The 19202-nt window shown below is 44.8% G+C and overlaps 1 protein-coding gene across 3 annotated transcripts in view; it reads right to left on the minus strand.

Moving 5' to 3' along the window:
- The window catches only part of LOC128895140 (growth hormone secretagogue receptor type 1), a 32429-nt gene extending 13430 nt beyond the window's left edge, over positions 1-18999 (minus strand). For 2 of the 3 annotated variants that reach the window (XM_054157442.1, XM_054157444.1), the window contains exons 1-3: positions 18245-18999; positions 17713-17828; positions 17164-17326 (exon numbers count right to left, since the gene is read on the minus strand). In XM_054157442.1, coding sequence (XP_054013417.1) covers positions 17164-17326; positions 17713-17828; positions 18245-18335 — 370 coding nt within the window. In that variant the 5' untranslated portion in view covers positions 18336-18999. The remainder of the gene's footprint in view (positions 1-17163; positions 17327-17712; positions 17829-18244) is intronic. The other variant, XM_054157443.1, reaches the window with a different exon arrangement.
- Positions 19000-19202: the final 203 nt, after the last annotated feature.

Here is a 19202-nt window from a genome sequence, read left to right on the forward strand (position 1 = left end):
TAGCGCCTCAAACTAATAGCGCTTCGAATTAGTGGCGCCTCAAAGTAATGGCGCTTCAAACTAGTGGCACCTCAAATTAGTAGCGCTTCGAATTAGTGGCGCCTCAAACTAATGGCACCTAAAATTAGTAGCGCCTCAAATTACTCTCGTTTACACTGGCGCGTTTTCGTTTCGGTTAGAGCCCTAAATAGAAGCAGAGGTTTCCGCCAAACAATCGTAGCGACACAAATACTGGCCGGACGAGGAGTACGATAATGAAAAATACGACTATCCACTTAAGCCGCGTCGGTCTTATCGCGCCACGAGTTCTAGGACTGAACTAACGGGGCTCTTCTCGTTAACGAGGACCGATAAGAACTTCATTGCCGTGGCTCCAGAAAAGGGGCTCCGAGGCTTTACGCAAATTTAGACAAATGGCTCTCGTGTTACCGCGAGTGGATAGAATACGGCTCGTTTCGAACGAGTCGGATCCCAGCTTAAGGGGGAGCGAAAAAGACGCGTGGCTGACGTTGGCTCTCGCGGTGGCCTACGCTACTCCTCAGAGGCCGTTCGTAAATTACGCAAGGCGTTTTCTCGAGACACTGTTCCTCCACCCTTTTCCTGGATATTGCGAGATTTTTTCCCCTCGTCGTAAAACCAAGTCCTTTAATTCCTTTTAGAACGTAATATAACCGATCGCTGGACGATACCTCAGGGGTCTCTCGAAACTTCAAATTCTTGGACAAGTGGAGTGGATTTTGAACCTCGAATGGACCATTAAAAAATTCTACGAGTTGTCCAACCGTGATCGCCATGAATCTCGAATAAACGATGTCTTCGTTTTGAAACCGTTCGGGTATTTGCGATCGACCGAGCACGTGGTCACGTTGAAAGAACGCACGAGCAGACAATGGTGTCAAGATCGGCAGAGCTGGCTCGGTGGAATCCGTCCAGGATTCGATGTTGGCGAAGAAAGTGACCCGATGGAGATGGCTGGCGGTGGCTAGGCAGGCGCCTATTCCATCGTATTTCCTGCCACGGAGGTTAAAGAGAATTGGATGGAAGCCTGGACGGCGTTACGACGGGCGTAGCATTAAATGCTTCGAGCTCGGTACAGCCTCTAAGAGCAACGGTAATTCCTAGCGGGTGGTAGACGTTCACCTACTCGTTTCCAGCCCCTATCAACCTTGTCCAGCACCTCCAGGCCTTCGAGTACGTCCCGTAAACGCGTGCCCTTCTGCTCTCCACCTTGCCCTAGCCTTGTCCCAGCAAATCTTCAAGGACTACCCAGAGACGGATAAAAGGCTTTGTGGACCGGCCGGGTCCACGGGATATATTAAATTAGGACTCATCCCCCCAGCCGCTGCACGACGCTGAGGTTTTCGGGTAATCGTCGGGAAACTTGGAAATGGGAGACGCACTGGCTGCTGTGCCTTTGATAAGGTTCAACTTTTAACCCTTTGCGCTCGAGGCATTTTTCTATCGAATCGAATCCGGCCCAGTTTTATAACGAATTTCTGCGAAACCGAAAGCTCTGCTTCGAAAAGAAACATCTATGAACGTTCGTGACTCGATGTACTATTATTTCGATTAATAATTAGCTGTATTCTGATACAAAATGTATTCCGATGTAAAATTGAAATTGTACGTTCAAAAAATCACTTTTAACCTTTTCGGTGCTCTGGACGAGCGTACTCGTCTAATTATTTTGTTGTTGTCGTGCTAAAGACGAGGTAAATCGCACGAGCTTTTTAAATAGGAAAGTCTTAGTAGAAAAGAGAGGAGAAGAAAAGAGGTCGAAGAGAAAAAAGAAGAGGAAAGAGAGAAGCAAGCAGAAAAATGGAAGAGAAGCGAACAGCGAAAACAAGGCTGGCAAATTGTACCCGTAGCCCGGCACGAGAAACAATCTTCGGTGGAACCATCCTTCCGCGCAGAATGTACCTTTTTATACTCTTCTACCCTTTCATACTTTGCATTCAAATGGAAATTCCAAGGCAACGGCGTACCTTGGAGAGTGTCGTACTCTTCATCTGGTCCGTGTTTCCTTTTTTTGGCAAATTCAGAGCGCGCTTCGAAGCGCCGTGTGCAAGGTATTTCAAAATCGCTCATCGATACTAAAAACGCGTACAATATACTTCCGGATCGATTATACCCACGTAAAAAGGTCGAGGGATTGATACTTATCGAGACCATATTCGAGGGGAAAAAAGAAATTGCGTTACCGGGATCGCAGTTTGTCGCGAAACGAGAATCTTCCTCGCAGTAAATCGCCGCGGCGCTCGAGGGACGATATTTCGTCAGTCAATACGCAAATCGAATGGACCCAATCGAGATGTACGAGCGCGGCGCGGTGTATCATAAATTGCCAAACGAAATTGATGGCAACGTGGGTCGCTATCGGTTTCGAAATTAAACGTTGCGAGATGGTTGCGGGGCAGCGTTTAACGCTGCCATTTAGGCACGGGAGTCGGCCGAGAGACTCTGTGAAAATAGAAAAACATTTTCCGCGAGGAAAATTAAGTAATATCTCACGTAAAGGCGAATGGAATGCTATTTTCTGCGAGAAAAAATAAAGGAAACCAGTTAAAACTCTTCGTTTTTTCGACAAATAACGAAACCAATTTGGAGAAGCGGGTCAGTGGTTTACCGTAACCGCGTTGATTCGATGTTGACCTAAAAATGTTCGATTGGATGATAATAAAACGCGAGACTCGGAAAAAAATTAAACAAAAGAAATATTCCGAGAGGACGTGCGCTTTCGCGTTTCTCTCGATTAGCAAGCGAATGCAATTTCGTTGAAAGCGCCGGCCAACGACGCTTTCCTGCTCTATCGACGCTCGTTTCGAAGACGTTTCGCCATTTGCAAGTTACTCGAACCTTCCGCAACTGGATCGCGATCTGTGAAATAGCCAAAATAAAATTTTGTCTTAATAAAATAGCGAGATTTACTCCCTTTAAACATTAATAACAACGACGTCGTATTACGAGTTCCGCGAGCTGCTTCGCTTCCAAGTTCGATTTATCAATCCAGCTGTTCTGGATGCTAAACGCGCGACTACGGCGATAAGCTGACAAGTGGTTTAACCGTGAAACCAAGCTCGCTGCGCAACATCGATTGCGTCACTTTCATTAAATTCACGTCGTTATCGGTGGACGAGGGGGTTGCACAAACACGCTCGAGAAACAGACGCGATAGAGCCCGCTTGACTTCTTCGCTATCTATTTGGGTTAGCCCGTAATCCATGAAAACCCGCCTTATGCAGATGAAGACGCTTTCACGCGGCGACCGACGATTCGAAAGGCGGCGATAGTTTTGTCGGAAATTTGATATTTTAATAAAATAGAAATAAGCGGTACCGCCAGTTTTACGGGACACGAAAAGTATCGGGCAAAGCGTGGCGGACTGTGTATGACGAGTGCAAAGGGTGAAGAAATATCGTTATCGTTATGCGTCGCATTCGAAAAGAGTCAAAGTGGAATTACAAATAAATTTCAAGTACAGCCACGATGCTTCGTACATGCACTCCCGTCGCGCAGCATTCACGAACCGCAATTCGCGAAAAGCTCTATCGAATAGCTATTCAACCAGGTAAAAATCGATATATAATCTACCGACGAGTGGCCAATTTGGTCGTATTTCTCATCGACTGATGCAACAGTACACTCAAAGCTAATAATACGCTCCCTCGATGTTCGTACACGAAAAGTCTATCTTTATATCTTTCGACGTGCATTTAAAAGTTTATCTTTATTCCTTCCTTCGAAATTTTTCCCATCTTTGGCCTAGTTTTGTATCAGCTGGCAACGAGGGCAATTTTCCCATCGTTACGCAAACAACGGTGACTCAAAACAACGTCCCTGTACGATCATCGTTAAACGAACGGCTAGGCGAGTGTCATTATGACGTACGACGGGATGTCATTAATGCTCGATGACCGATTTATCGAAGCAGACAATTATCGACATAGATATCGAGCGATATCACCGAGATTTATCGCGATGCTCTGTCGTTTTCCTTTGACTTCGAGCCTTTTAACCATTAAAATAATATATCGCACCATAAAACACTTGCAAATATTTTCTACGTCCAATTTTCGCTCCAATTTTCGCTCCAATTTTCGCTGCAATTTTCGCTAACTCTAATCCGCGCTTTTCGTAATTCCTTTTTCGAAACGACTAGTTGGCAAATTTCAAGAGCGAGTCGTGGCTAAAACCCAAATACCAAAGGGTTTGCCTGGCGGAGGAGCTGAATTTTCGTCGAGGCAAAACGGAACCGAGTATTAAGAATGATTTAGGGAGACGCGGAAAACGGCGAACCTGCGAGAATAAATTAAGACCACCTAAAAAGAGGAAAAAAATCACGGAGAGAGAGAGAGAGAGAGAGAGAGAGAGAGAGAGAGAGGAAGAGAGACGGTTCCGTGAAATCTCGACGAGAACGATAATGGACGCTGGCGAACGGCCAAACCTGACCAGAGGACGTTGTTCCTTTGGACGAATGCAACTTCGTTCGAAATCTGTTTCCCGGTTTCCCGAATGAATCATGCCGAGTGTTCGAAGGAAAACGACGCTTTATTTCGCGAGAGCGAAACGAATAAATCAAAATACGTATCGTTTCTCGAGTGTTGCTGTACTACAGTAACTGTAGTACTGTAGTGGCGGTTTCGTGAAGGGACCAAAAGGGTCGTCGGCCGTAGCGCGAGTCTAAGAATCTTAAAACCCTCGTGAATCGTCTGTAAAACAACCGATTCGATTAATCCTTGATCCGATTTTCCTCTTATTTAAAGAGATCGCGCAAAAAACCGCAACGCAGAGTATTTTGCACGCGATCGGAAGCTTGAAAACGTGTTCGTCAGACTTCTGGTAGTCAAGATGGCTCGCAGAGAAAAGAAACGCGAACATGGCAACCGATCCTGGAGTATTCCACGGGGATCCGTCTAATTTTTCATCCCTATTTCTAGACCCGGATATCTGCGTCGACGAGATATACCCAGCCACGGAATTTCAATCCTTCCGGAAGGGCTGGATGCTGATGGCCATACGTGGCGCTGCTGGGGAAAACGTTAAAGGAAATTTACGATTCGGGCGGAGGGGTTGATTTCGCGAGGGTGGCGCGTGACGTAGATGTTGGCACCCTTTGAGCGAAATATGCTCGGTCGCACGTGCTCTCGTAAAATGGGAAGCTCTGGAGAGCATGCTGCGCGAACGAACTGTGATGCCCGGTGCGACTCGATACCTCGATATCGGATACAGGAAATAGGGCTGTCACTTGGTATTATTAAATTAAAGACCGACGTTCGCGGAAGACGGTACTTTATTAGAAACGTTGACGTTGGAAACTGATCTGCGCGTGATAAAACCGACAACTGGCTCGGAGGATGGAAAACTAGGACCTTTTATCGAGAAAACATCACACGCTATTCGAATCGCTTTGCCGCGAGGGATTCGTGATCCGTTCGTCGTCGCATCGGCGAGAAATTTGCAAAGTGAAACGAAAAATCGAGGAAAAATCCGTTGTATACCCAGGAAAAGTCCCCGGTGAATCGATACGACCGAGGGATTTGGCTGTTCGAGGGGCTGTACCGCGTTCGACCTGTGTTCATTTCTCTCCGTTGAATAGCCCCGTGATCACAGACCAACCAGATCAATGAAATTCGCTTCCTACATCCTGTTTGGCCCTCGCCGATGTAATATTTCGACGGACCCGTCACGCCACCGGTCAGCCCGTTCATTTTATCCGAGTATTTCCTCGGGATATACCTCTCGAATCTCTGGATTCGTTGAAGGTACAGCCTCGAGCGTGAAACACCGTTGACACTTTCTCAGCGATGACAGACTCGTGAAAGTACTTACGCAGCTAAAAATTTATTCCTATACAATTTGAAACTGTACGAAGGGAAGTTGTGTTTCGATCGGTAGAAATGTCGAAGAATGATCGATGTATTTCGACACTCATCAGGCGGCTTCGCGAGCTGTCGTACCGCGTTGTCTTCTGTCTCGATGCAAGCGGCAAGAAGGCGTTCGTGTCTTCGAACTTTGAGAGTCGTAATTGCGATCGCACTATCACAAATTGCGTGGTTAACTCGTCACGGTTTTCGGGGCTCTCTCGCTCGTCGCGAAGCAACTGTCGATAGCCGTTACGCTCATAGGTGACGTATCATCGCCTCTTTGACGAACGAGCAACCCGATAAATGTATGGAATATCATCTCGTTTTTGTTGACGTTCCGCGAAACTTGAACACGTCGCGTTACGCGTCGCGTTTATTCGAAATTGTAATCAAACACCCGTCGATATTTGTTAGTCATCGTTATACCATTTTCGTTCAAATGAATGCAATTTCTCTGATCCGAACGGAACACTGTCGGATAATTCCATAGACGGAGGAAAATCTATTTCGCCTTGAATTACAGGCTCGACGTCCGTTTGCTCTCTAGATCGCCTCTCGTTGCGGCCTACAAACGGGAAAAGGGGAAATCGATATTTCACGATGTATCAGGTGGACTGCAGACTGATGTCGTTTTTGTAATTTCAAGTACTCGTTTATCACTCGTCGATCCGGCATTGAAAATTTGCACGCTAGATGACGAAAGGATGTCGACAACGAGGACGATTACGTAATTAATTAAAAATAGAAATTTATTAAAAATTTGTTTGGATGTAAGACTTAACAACTTGGTGGTGCCAACACTTCAAGAATTTATAATCAAGTCTAATAATACCAAAAAAAGACACGTTTCCAACGTTAGAATATTTTACGTAATGCGATTCCTGAATATTTTGCAACGACATCCAGTCTATCTAATACATACACTACCGCAAAAATAAGTTTTCATTTTCCAACTAAATTCTATTACGTTGCCACAAAGGACCTAACCTTTAAAGAGAAGTCCAAGTTGTAAGTCATGGTCGATGCGACTTTAAAGTAGCTTTCGCTTTACAAAATAAAGTATTTCTACCGAGTTATTATAGAATATTCCTCTTTGAACGCGCGAGAGCATCGAGGCTGACATAATATCCAAGTTTATAATGCTAGTCAATAGAGTGCTCCCAACGGCCACCTCGTTTCGCTATTCTTTTGAGAAGTGAAACGAGGGTATGTTTGCAATCTGACGCACAGAGAATACAATTAAGTCGGACTCACAAGCGTACAATCCTTGCCAAAATCACAGGACACCCCTGTAAATTTCACCCGATTCCAGTGAATCCGCTCGCTGTTCGCGATTATTAACTTTACTTACAAAATTCAACGCTTTAGTAATCCGATCCTTAGCTATATCGACTATTAACCGTATTAATAAAAAAAAAAAAAAAAAAAAAAATCAAATCGTCCATCGTTTCGACGCGGAGCGTAGTCTCTTCCTTTGTCCTCGAAATCGGCGTACTTTTCATAGCGTACTTTTCCCTTGTATTTTCAGCATTGTTCCATTATGCACTGCACAAAAGCGTGTCTATGAACTATGCGAAAACATACTTCGCCCCTTCCCCTCTCGCCACTCGTTTACTTATTTACATCAAAGAAAAAGGTCCGGGATCGTTGGAAAATTCTAAAGCACGCGGAGAAATCTGCTTTGTCGCGTTACGCCCGGCTACCGTTTCGGCCAAATGAATTCGCAAAGTTTCGCCCCGTGCCCAAACGTTTTCTAATTAAAATTACCCAGTGGATTCACGGCGAGCGAGTCGGCAAACGATATTTGGAATTTAATCAGCCCGGTCGGAGATTTCCACGTTGCACTGGCAGCGATCGACCGTGATCCACGCCGGAATCGATTCAGCCGAAAACTTGGTCCGTTTTAGACGACGCACACCGACCGTGTAACTTCGTCGGGGAAACTGGCAAACGGCGCGATTAACAATGAACTAATTCGTCTCGATTTCACCTCGAGTGCCATCGTTCACCGATCGCTCGAGTAAATTCTCCGAGTAAATTTCCGTTGAGAGTTAAACGGAATTCTGCGGGGACGTCGACGCGCGGCTGGATCCTGATTGGAAATTGCGTTTAGATTGGAGACGAACTTATCCTCGAGCCGTCTCGAGTAGAGTTACAGCGTTGAAGTTACTTCTGAAATTTCTAGGGATCTCGGATCATACTCGAGATAAAGTACTCTCTCGCTTGAAAGCACCGACAATTCGCTTCTCAACGAGTCCTCGAATGGCGTTCCGCGAAGCAGACTTTTTCACACCTGACCCGGTTATTAGGAAACGAGACAGCGATCTATTAAAACGTCGTCGAGGGAGCGAGAAGGAAGCCACGGACGTTAAAGTGCAAGGAGTTGTTTGCGACGCAAACAGCTCTCAGAGCAGCCACGTTTTCTTCTCTAGCGTCCGACGGTATTCCCAGTTTGTTTTCGGGGAACCGAGGAATACCATCGCGGCGCAGCTATTGGCAAATTGCGGTCAAGAAAATGGAAGGTAAATAAGCTCGGCGTAATTGCTGTCGGCTGACCATCGATGAGCTCGTTAAACAATCAGGAAGCTCGTTTATGGAATTTATAATGCGCCACCGATATGGATACAACGCGAAACTAACGAGAGAGATCCGCAACTTTTCGCAATAACAACATTTTTTTAACGCCAGGTAGCTTCGAGGCGACTTTACGATGCGTTCACTGTAAATGGAAGATGCGTTCCCTTTAGATAAATACTGTACAGTTCGCGTGCAATTTAACAACCGCGTATGGTTGACAGTGCTTTTCACCGAAGACCGAACGAAATTAACTCTGAATGTTAAGTACCAAAGACAGTATATAATAAAAAAAATTGTCAAAAGTATCAGACACGATAGTGAACGCGTTAAAAATATTTCAGTTCACCATGTCCCATGTTTATGCGCAACGTACCCACCGAAGGGAATAGAATTTCGAGCAAACAAACCAGTGCCCACTTCGCAACGAATTTGTTCGTTCCAGTGAATTAACTGCATCCCGTTAAACCTATCAGGAATCCAGTCGCCACTTCAAATCTCGCTACGATTGGACGTGAAACTCCGGAACGATCGGTTTTTATATCTCCTTTTTACAAGCGCGCAGGCATTCTAATTGGCCGTTATCGGTTTGCAGCCGAACAGAGTAAAAAGATGTATACGACGGTTATAAAATCACATTTCACGTGATCGCGACTCGCGTCATTGTGCGGGGAGGGAGTCGACGACCCGATACTTTTATTTTTAGAACGACTAATAGACGTCGCCGCGGATATCCCAATTGATGAACAGTTACGGCCAACTTGGTAAACTCGATTGCGCCGTAGACGGCGTCAGTGATGACCGTACTTTTAAAAATAAAACCAAATTCGTCGCGATCCCGTCGTAATGTAGTTATTCGGGTATGGCGATAAAAATGGCAACGTCGGTTCATCGCGTTCCCGTTTATTTTTCCCAGGACGTTTCGCGCCTTGTTAGAGGCATCTGCTGTTTGTTTCTTTTACGAGGAGCCGCGCTAACGACGGATATCGCGTCGAAGAAAGGCTCCTCGGGACCGACAGCTGCGATCGAAAACGCAATTTAGGAGTTCGGCGATGAAACTCGCCTCGCTCGCCACGTTTCTTCCCCTTGGTCGATAATGGTTTTGCCTCGAGGATTACGATTCGAACTGGTCGTTCGCTTGGAAAGCGTACAAGTGAACGTCTGTCGCGGTTATGAAGCAGTTGAAGTGGTTAGAAATGAACTTTGACACGTTCACGCCGGCGATGTTATTTTTGTTTCTCGTCACGGGGCGGCGCAATGATACACGTCATCTGATAGAGACGCGAGCGCGAGCCACCGGTGGTACACGCCGGCGCGAACGTGTTAATTTTGAAGAAACTATTTGGTTGCGTATGAGAGAGTGATCGTCAAGAAATGCGCCATTTCAATCATTTCGATCCTCCCTCTAACTGGTTCCGATATTACAAACTCGTAGCATACCGATCTTTAAGAACTTCGGTATAGTTCGCGAACAAACTTCATAACTAACCACTGGTAAGATTCTGGACAGAAATTCTGTGCTCCGCTTTCTCGATACTAGTACACCTTTCGGCGATGTTGCGGACAAATTTCTCTTACCACGGTGCATCTCCGCCGAACTTCCTTCCATGGCCAAATTATCGGAACAATATTACGATTGCGTCGAGCAATGCAAGCTTGGACAATCTCGGACATTCTCTGAATCAGGAATGGGCAAACCTCTCGCTTGGATCGATAGCGAGATACAGTCAAACCGAGAATGAAAGATCAACGATATGGTTGCTTTTCGAACAATAATTTTTAAACGAAATCCAATTCATCAAAATCAAGATTTGTCTAAATTCCCTCTCGTAGAAACCTATGATGCCCGTACGTACGAGTGTGTATGAACCAATGTTTAAAAAGAACAAAGAATAAAGTCGGTTCTAGCTCGGACTCCGTAGAGACCACTTTTACGAATAAAGTCTTTTGCGAAACTTACGTTGTTTTCGCTCAAGCATCCTACAGTCGGAACGTTTGTAATGTTTCATCGCCATTTCGAACGATCACAACGTTGATGAACGGCGTGTCCGTAGACAATAAATTTTAATACCTAGCGGCAGGGGTATTCGTCGCCCAAACTTATGATTTACGAGGCTTGGTCGTCGAACGTTTCACCGAGCCCATGAACACGCATTAATCCGACCGAAGTTCTCTCCAACTTACTACAAAATTAATTTGATTCATTGCTCTCAGCGTGGGATGTCTGTTCAGTGTCGAGGATATTCTCCTTGGGAACCAAGAATCTGCTCATCGTCGACTTCGAATTACCCTCGATAAATAAACGTAAATATTTGCTAAACGTGCTCCGTAACAAATTATACGAAATTTTATTTTATCTAAAGGAAGGTCCAAAGTAATTGTACTTGTATTCGGAGAAGCATGCACGATCCCCGCTTTAATTTCTGTTGTTTACGGATCTCGATCGGTTCGGTAGATTTTACGATTCCGAAGCGAAGGGCGCTTCGAGTTCACTGGAGCTCTTTCCGACCCTCTGGAATCCACTTTTAAATAAATATTCAAACGTTCTGCCCGATATCCGACGCAGGAGATACGTTTTCCTTTCAAAAAGATTTCGTTCTTCCGCCCACGTGCTCGCGGTATTCAGTAGTTTAAGTACCCACATCTCTGTCCATTTATCGATGAAAAACTCGACGTGGGATGGCAACGCGAAACTGCGCAAAGATGCGACGAACTTTCCGGTTCGATTTTCCGACGTATTCGTTCGAGCGGAATTTATGAAATTCAAAAGTTCGACAAACGTGTAAACGACTGGTTTGTAAGCGACGGGTGTGTCGAGAATGCATCGCAAAAATTGCAATTTTGCGCAGATACGTTGTTTGACAAAATTGACATCTCGATGCGTGAAACAATTATCGGAACAATAAAATATCTCCATGACGCGGCACGCGTAATTTGAAAAATATTCAACGTGGCGTTCAGAAATAAAATGATCGAACTAGCTAGAAATAATGTTGCTAAAATTCACGATGTAAAATAATGGGCTAGCTTTGCGTGCTGAGAAAAGCGACAAAATAATTGTAAATTAGTCGATCCTATAAATATTCGTACCCTCTATGTCTATTGAATATTGGAACGCCCTGTATATCAACACATTTATATAAACATACATTTGGGAACATCAAACCTACCATTTAATTTAACCAAATTTCTTCGACAGACATAGAGGGTTAGAAATATTTATGAGACCGAACTGTAAATAGTCACGTATGACTACGTTTCTATCACCGAGTTGAACACTGTGTATTTTATTCGATCGTAACTCCAGTTTGAATAAAAATATTTGCTATTCGAACAATTTCGCATTCCAATTCTATCATTAAATAAAACGCATCCTGTTTGATCCTTCTCAATTGTTCGTCACCCTCGATCGCTCCCAAAATTCTACAATCGTGTATGTAAATGCAAATCGATGACTCAGAACGTTGATACTTCAATGTACCAACCTGACAAGTAGTTATACCTAGTGCAAGCGTAAATTGAAGTACTAAGTGATCGAATATAAAAGTACGGAATCAATATCCACCCCAAGTACTTATTCCCAATTTTCACTCGACAAACGACGATTAAATTAAATTAACCCCGTGTAAATTTCATCGATTAATCGAAATTTTCGGCTCGGTGTTCCCTCGGAGTGCCGGATGTCCCCTTCGAAAACAGGACCGATCGTTCTTTCGCCCCGCAATACAAAGTCTTCGACGCGGAGAAGACGCGCCAAGAACGCGAGGGTAGCATTCCACGGACGAGAGGGGAGGTAAGGGCATCAACTTAAAGCGAAGCTCGTACGCAGCCTCATAAAGGCCAGACGCCTAAATGCTATTCCCATCAGCCATCCCTCGATGTTAGCCATCCCCCTCCAACCCTCGGTAACCGCATCGAGTATACGACGCGGACCCTTCGCGATGCCTCGCCGTTCGCTGCATGATTCCGTCCAACCCTCCTTCTGCATTCGTTCAATCGTTTCACGGCTCTCTCGACGATAACGAGAAAGTGCTACAGCCTACGTGTTGTCGTCGAAAGAAAGAAAAAAAAAAAAAAATAAAAAAAAAAGAAGAGTATAATACCGTGTTACGGGAGAAACGGGAGGAGCAGAGCTCGTCTGCGAGGGTTTTACAGTCGATGATCAAATTGTAACGGGCTTAGGGGAGAAACAGGTTACTCGAGAGAACGATACGTGCTATCGGATAGCTTACACGGTGCGTCGGGTTGTCAGATTTTAAACGTTAACGTTCGGACGACGTGGAAAATTTTCAGGAGAAAATGTCGACCTTCGCGGAAAATACGGAAACATTCCCACCGTTTCAAGGTTTTTAATGCGAATTCTAGGTCTAGAAATACATTACTAGGGCGAGAAATACAGTTTCCAAGGAGACGTCTCTTAGAGAAGTCTCGAAGGTTTTCCAGGAGACAGTACCGGAGAAAACAATCTTCTCTCCCGTAATAATTCGATCGACAAGTGTAAACACGCCGCCCTTCGACGCCGTTTCCAATAATAAATGAGCAATAATGTTTCGCTCCCTCGGTGATCTCGTAATAGAATATGAAATATTGCTACGGGTAGCGGGATCATTGAAACGGAAATTCCTTCGCTGGACGTAAATTTGAAACGACGTTTCGAACATGCCAGTTTATCGGTTCTCGTCAGGCTCTAATGAAACTCTATAAACAACGTTTGCCGATGCGAATGGAAAATAAACAATTCGCGGCGATTGTGAAAATTTTCCGTTGGATCCGTGGATATATATATACGGAATCCTCGGAATGAAGTTATCGGGAATGTAATTTTCGAGGCTTTCACGGTTTCCGTTTCTACGGTTGCTGTGTCGCGCGGACTCCTAAAGCTTAATAAACAAAAGCACGGGGAAACCGAGGAAAAACGAACGGACGGGGAGACGCAATAAGAACAGGAATGAAATTGCGGATAAACCGTGAGCGGTATATTTATCAAACTCCGTGCACGTAGGAAGAAGCGTGGGAGGTTGAAAAAGATGAAACGCAAGGATAGATAAGAGCGGTGAAAAAGGTCGGAGTGAATAGCGCGGTAAATCATTCAAAAATCTCCCCAAACGATCTGGAAGAACGTGAAAAGGACGGTGGGAATAAATTCAACGTGGTGAAACGAATTGAACGGTTCGCGCCAAGAATCGTATGCAGAATTTACACGGGTTTGACAATTTTCGAAAAGGAATATGCTCGACTCGATACGTTCGCGCCGGCGTGTACCACCGGTGGTCCACGCTTGCGTGTCTACCAGATGGCATGTACCATCGCGCCGCCCTATGACGAGAAATAGAAATAGCAGCATCGGCGTGAACGTGTTAATTTCGGTGAATTCGACTCGATTAACGTGTCCGTTCGTTGATCGCTGTTTCTACTCGTGTTGGTACAGGTAAATATTGACCACGCAATGGATCCCGTGTGTAAACTGGTTCTAGCCAGTCAGAAAATATTAAGATCAATAGCACCAACTAAATTACGTCCAAACTACCGACCATGTTTGCAAGCGCTGCACAAGTAGAAACAGCGAATCACGAGCGAATAAGCTAAACAAGTTGCATTCAACCGCGCTGCGTATCGAACGGCCTTCCAAAAATTCAGTACGAAAAATATTTACCGAACGGCATTAAAAAGTCGACAAATACACGTCCGGAATATCGAACAAAACAAAACGAAGCTCGCCAACATAGTTACCAAACTGCGAAAACACGTATACGTTCGTCCGCAAAAATGTAAAAACAAATATGAAACGTAACCAGAATGCAAACTAGGATGTAAATCGAAACATTAATATCATTGCGTTATTTTACGAAATATATTCCGCGGGTACATTTTCTACGTGATTTTCACTTGGTCGTATAAATGCATGAAATTACCAGAGTAACAATTACTCGGAAAGGACTCGAGTACACGATCACAGATGTATGAAATCGACGAGACGCGGATGACGTATGAATTTGATTAATTTAATTAATTAATCAACCCACGCTGGCTGGCGTTGGATAGGAAACCGAGAGAGTCGCGAATAGTTGGCTCCCCGAGGGAACCAAGGGATTATTCTTGGCGGTTGTAAACTCTGAACAGACGACGAACGTTCGTACCGACGTTGCGACTTATGCCAAAAACGGTGTTGGACGCTGGGGAAGGTCTTGGGGGCGTAAGTAGATCACGAAGTTCCTATAAGATAAAGACTGTACCGGATTCGATTCCAACGTTCGCGAGCTTGTTACTCGGCTTGCAAATCTCTTTAACACGTTGACTGCCAAACAACTCGTGGAAATTTATACACGCCTAATAATTTTTGTTTTTTTATATAACTGAACATTATTTTTGTCGAATCTAAAATAGTTACTTTCGTTTCTAATTTATTTTATTTTAATGTCAGATATTTAGCTATTACAGGGTCCACGTTACAATGTAGCATTACATTTTGTGTCTTATTGCATTATATTTAACTGGTACATACTTTTGCAATTTCGCCAAATTCGCGAATTCTCTGCAGATTTATTTCCTTCAACGTCTCGTTTAGTTTCTCGATGAAAAATCTTGTCAGCTGTATACGGATGAACGCGGCGATCAACGCGTTAAGATCCTCGACACTCCTCGGAGAGACGTTCTCGATGCTCACCCATCACTGGGATAATAACTTTCGCGAATTTCTAACGGAGCGACACGAGGAGACACGTTGACTAATCATTTTCATTGACTTTATATCGCCGTTCTGCTGCGTTATCAAGATGATAGCTACGCGAAATTAAATTGTAATCGATGGTAAATTTTAATAACGGCACTCTAGCTGCGCCGCACTTCTCAGGTCGTTAAACATGTTCGCTATTTTATTCATCTCCGCGTCACGAATCCGAAGCTCCTCGTTTTCCATAATCAGAGAGTTCGCGATGAATTAGAAACTGGCTTTTACGAAAGTGGAGCGCGTTTCGGTGATCGTAACGTCGAAGAGGATGTCTTAAGAGTATCGAATATGACGTAACATTCCTTCCAATGGTAGCCGTCCTTACGGATTTTGCCAAAGGATTTTACGAATCCATAAAACTCGGACGATTGTCCCTCGTACTCGTGGGTAGATTCCAGATACGCTGGAATTTTATTACGGAGATCAATTTTTGCGACCAGCGCGAAAGGAACTTCCCAACGATACGTCCGGCAACTTTACCTCGATGGAAGATTTAAGAGTAACAGGAAAGACGACTAAAACGCGCGATATTTTCTGGTTCGCTCTGATATAACGCGAAGACGTGCCGGGGCGGGTTTAATGAATTTCGTGGAACCTTCGTACCCGGCTCACGTTAGCTGATGGAAGCTTTAAAACTTTCAATATTATGCCACGCCATCCAGCGGTAACGAAGACTGAAATTCTTGGCCGAAGTAGAATCAGCGACGTCGCTCCAACGTAATTAATTACGACTTGAAGTAGAGCTCAGCTTAAAACCCTGTCTCTCCTCGACAAAACTCCCCTCGCAAAAACTGAGCTTAATATATATTAACCGAGCCGCTCCTTAACGCTTTCGGGACAGAATTAAAAATATTTCGTATTAAAAATTTGAAGGTACAATGGTCTCCGAAAAGAGGCAATCGATGGAATGGCGAATGCTCGAATGGAATATACATTGTATAAACGTTATACAATCTAAATCACGCGAGCAGGAAATATCTAAATTACACGCGTCAAAGTTTCCAAACACTAGAGATGTTTGCAGTGGCAGATGTTGCGTTTGAACGATAAATCGCGGTCTTCTTGAGAAGTGGCTCTTGGGAACCAGCTTTCCGTTTGGCTGCATGGAAAACGGGGTCGGGGAGGTTTTTTGTACGTTCGAGGGAAATAGTTTTCGGAATGGATATGCACTCCGGATAAAAGTAACGTTACGTTTGCAGGGGAAGACGAACCTAACTCGACTCGACGCTGATTACTCGGGTACGGAGCGTTTCGCTCGGGGATGATTCAAACATAGAGAGATCAGGCACCATTGGCATCGAGCTATTTCGATTCCTTCTTTTTACATTGGAAATAAAAATAATTCGTGTTCGGAGCATCAGAAAATTTCCTCGATTAAATCTCTGAACCTAGCCTCGAGATGAAACGAAACCGAACGTTACTACAAATGCACACGAACGTAGGGAATCGATACGAAATACGATCTCCGGCAGTAGTCGAGATCGAACTATAGCCGAGGTGACATGCGGTCGTTTTAATTCGAAAACCCCTCCAGCCCTACGCAAGCAAATAAATATAAATGAATACCCCTGCTTGTTTGCCTTCGTTTATTTGCTTAGCTGCATTTGCTTTATTTACTCGCTTATTTGCATTCGATTGATTTAATTAAATTAGACGGCATGTTTGCCAAGCAAAATGAATCCCACGGAACCACGGTTTCTCGAAAATTCATATTGGAAACCAGGTAATTATTCTCTCCGAGCGAAAAAACATCGAGCACCGTCGATCCGAGTCTTTGAAAAACGCATTCGGCCGTCCAAGCATCCGCGCTAGGAAGAAATACTCGATATTCGTGTCCGTTTATCGAGAAACCTTTCGATAACACGCGGACCCGATCGAACAACTTTCAGCGGCTGGTTGCTGATCGATTCGCGGGAATCGAACGATCGTTCGACGTCCCGAACCGACCAGCGTGTGTAATAATAGGTACGAGCTGTGTAACCGGGGATCGTGACTTACACATGTGTTCACCGAGCGGCCAGATCTGCGGTCCGGAGTTGACCTCGATGAGGACGGCAGGCGTGCATATCAGGAGGACGCAGAGATCCGCCACGCTCAGGTTCACCAGGAAGATGTTCGTGCTGTTTCGCATGTCCTTGCCGCGGAACACGACCAACGGCACCTGAAAACCATCAACAATCCCCGGTGTAACGAGATACCGTCGCTTATCCACCTTCGTCGAGCTCGACGCTATTTTTTAGAGAAACGAGGTGGTCTGCGGATTTATTTAAGGGGCTTGGAACATCAAAAAATGAAGAAAAATCACTGAGTATTTTTTTGAAATTCAAAACGGTTAATTTTTTAAAAATTTTCCAAGTTGAACAAAATTTTGGTTAAAAAGTGATTTTTCTTCATTTATCGATGTTCCAAGCCCCTTGACACGTTGATCGCCATATATAGGTGGCAGTTTTTTTTTATGAAAAACGATATCAAGATTCGTAATTATATTTTTGAACTCGACCATCACGAAACAACTACCTCGATTGTGAAATCAAGACGAGGACTCACCATAAGGTTTCCTATAATACCCAGGACCATCACTACGATGCAGACAACCATGGACGTCGTGCGAATGTAAGCAGGCAACATGTAGAGGTCTGTGGTCGCGTTTTGAGGCTTGACTACTGAAACGATAACATTTCCCAATGTCAAACGTAAAATTTTGCAAGCCCGTAGAAATGTTAAATCGACTTGAATATATAAATTCGATAGGTCTATGAATCGTCTAAGAATTCGTTGCAAACGAATCAAAACCTAGCTTAGTCTTGAAAACGATCGATTACTACACGCGTTAAACAAGGATGCTGTAAGCGTAGTATACGATTCTAAAGTTGAAAATATTATCGGAAGTAGTTGCTTATATAGTTGAAGCTAGGAACGCGAAAGGAACTAGCTCAATCAGTTTTCAAGAAAGGCATCCATAATCTACGGCTTCGTAACGGAAAATGTAACCACCTGTCGTCTAGAAAAAAAAAAAAACAAAAAAAAAAAAAGAAATCAATTGGTAGATCGCGTTGAATTGAAACACATATGAGCGTACCGGAGAGGCCCTCTTGATCGTCGCCTCCAGCAATGGTCGCGTAGTAGGAAGAATTCAATTCGAACGCGACACTGGACACCGTGGACAACATTTTCGTCCCGTGAGTCGGTTGGATGGAACGTTTCAATCGCCTGTCCTCCCCGCCGGCTCTCTTCCCGTTCTATCGTCAATTGTCCATCTTGTCCACTTGCGTGTCCTCTCTGCAATTCCGGCGCGGACGCGACGTTTCGCGTCTCGTAAAACGTGCACTTGGTACACTCGCGCACCTCGTCGTCGAAATTTCACCTCGCCGATTGCGCGTGAACGCGATTACCGAGTTACGTATTTACGGTTCACCATCGTCGCCGACGTCCGCCAAGCAAAACGCGCGTGGTAACCTCTTACGTGGGCAACTTGACGTTCGACTCGACACGAAATCGCGGCGATGCTCGGACACGTGGATGGTTCACGGGGCGAAAATCCATCGGGAATCGCGAAAGGAACGTCGCAGCTTGTGAACGATCGTCGTGTACGGTTTCCTTTGACTTCGAGACGATCGTGGCTTTCGGTGACATTATAAACTGCTTCTTCGTGACTCTTGCGTACGCTTCCTCGAAGGCGATACTTGCCGAGATCGTTGGCTGCGTTGCCCTCGAACCGGTAAACGATCGTTCCACCCGCGGCACGAGGGATCTCTTCGAACAACCAACTCGAACTTGATCGATTTTAGCCCCCTGTCGCTGTCTCGGACGGGGATTCGTTCTCCCTGACGAGAATCGGGCTTTTCGTTCGACGTTACACGGAACTACACGGATGAACTGCCCGTGACTCGGCAGAGGTACTGGGGAAAGAAAAGAAAAAAAAAAACAAATATACACGTCGAATCGAGTAACTTCCTCCTTTTCGAAGTCGGTTAAAAATGGCGGATGTCGTGGCGGCTTTTACGAATACATGTATTTGTAAGCCAAGACGGGCTCAA

The sequence above is a fragment of the Hylaeus anthracinus genome, unplaced genomic scaffold (genome assembly GCF_026225885.1).
Source record: "Hylaeus anthracinus isolate JK02 unplaced genomic scaffold, UHH_iyHylAnth1.0_haploid 4, whole genome shotgun sequence".
In the NCBI taxonomy this organism is placed as follows: Eukaryota; Metazoa; Arthropoda; class Insecta; order Hymenoptera; family Colletidae; genus Hylaeus; species Hylaeus anthracinus.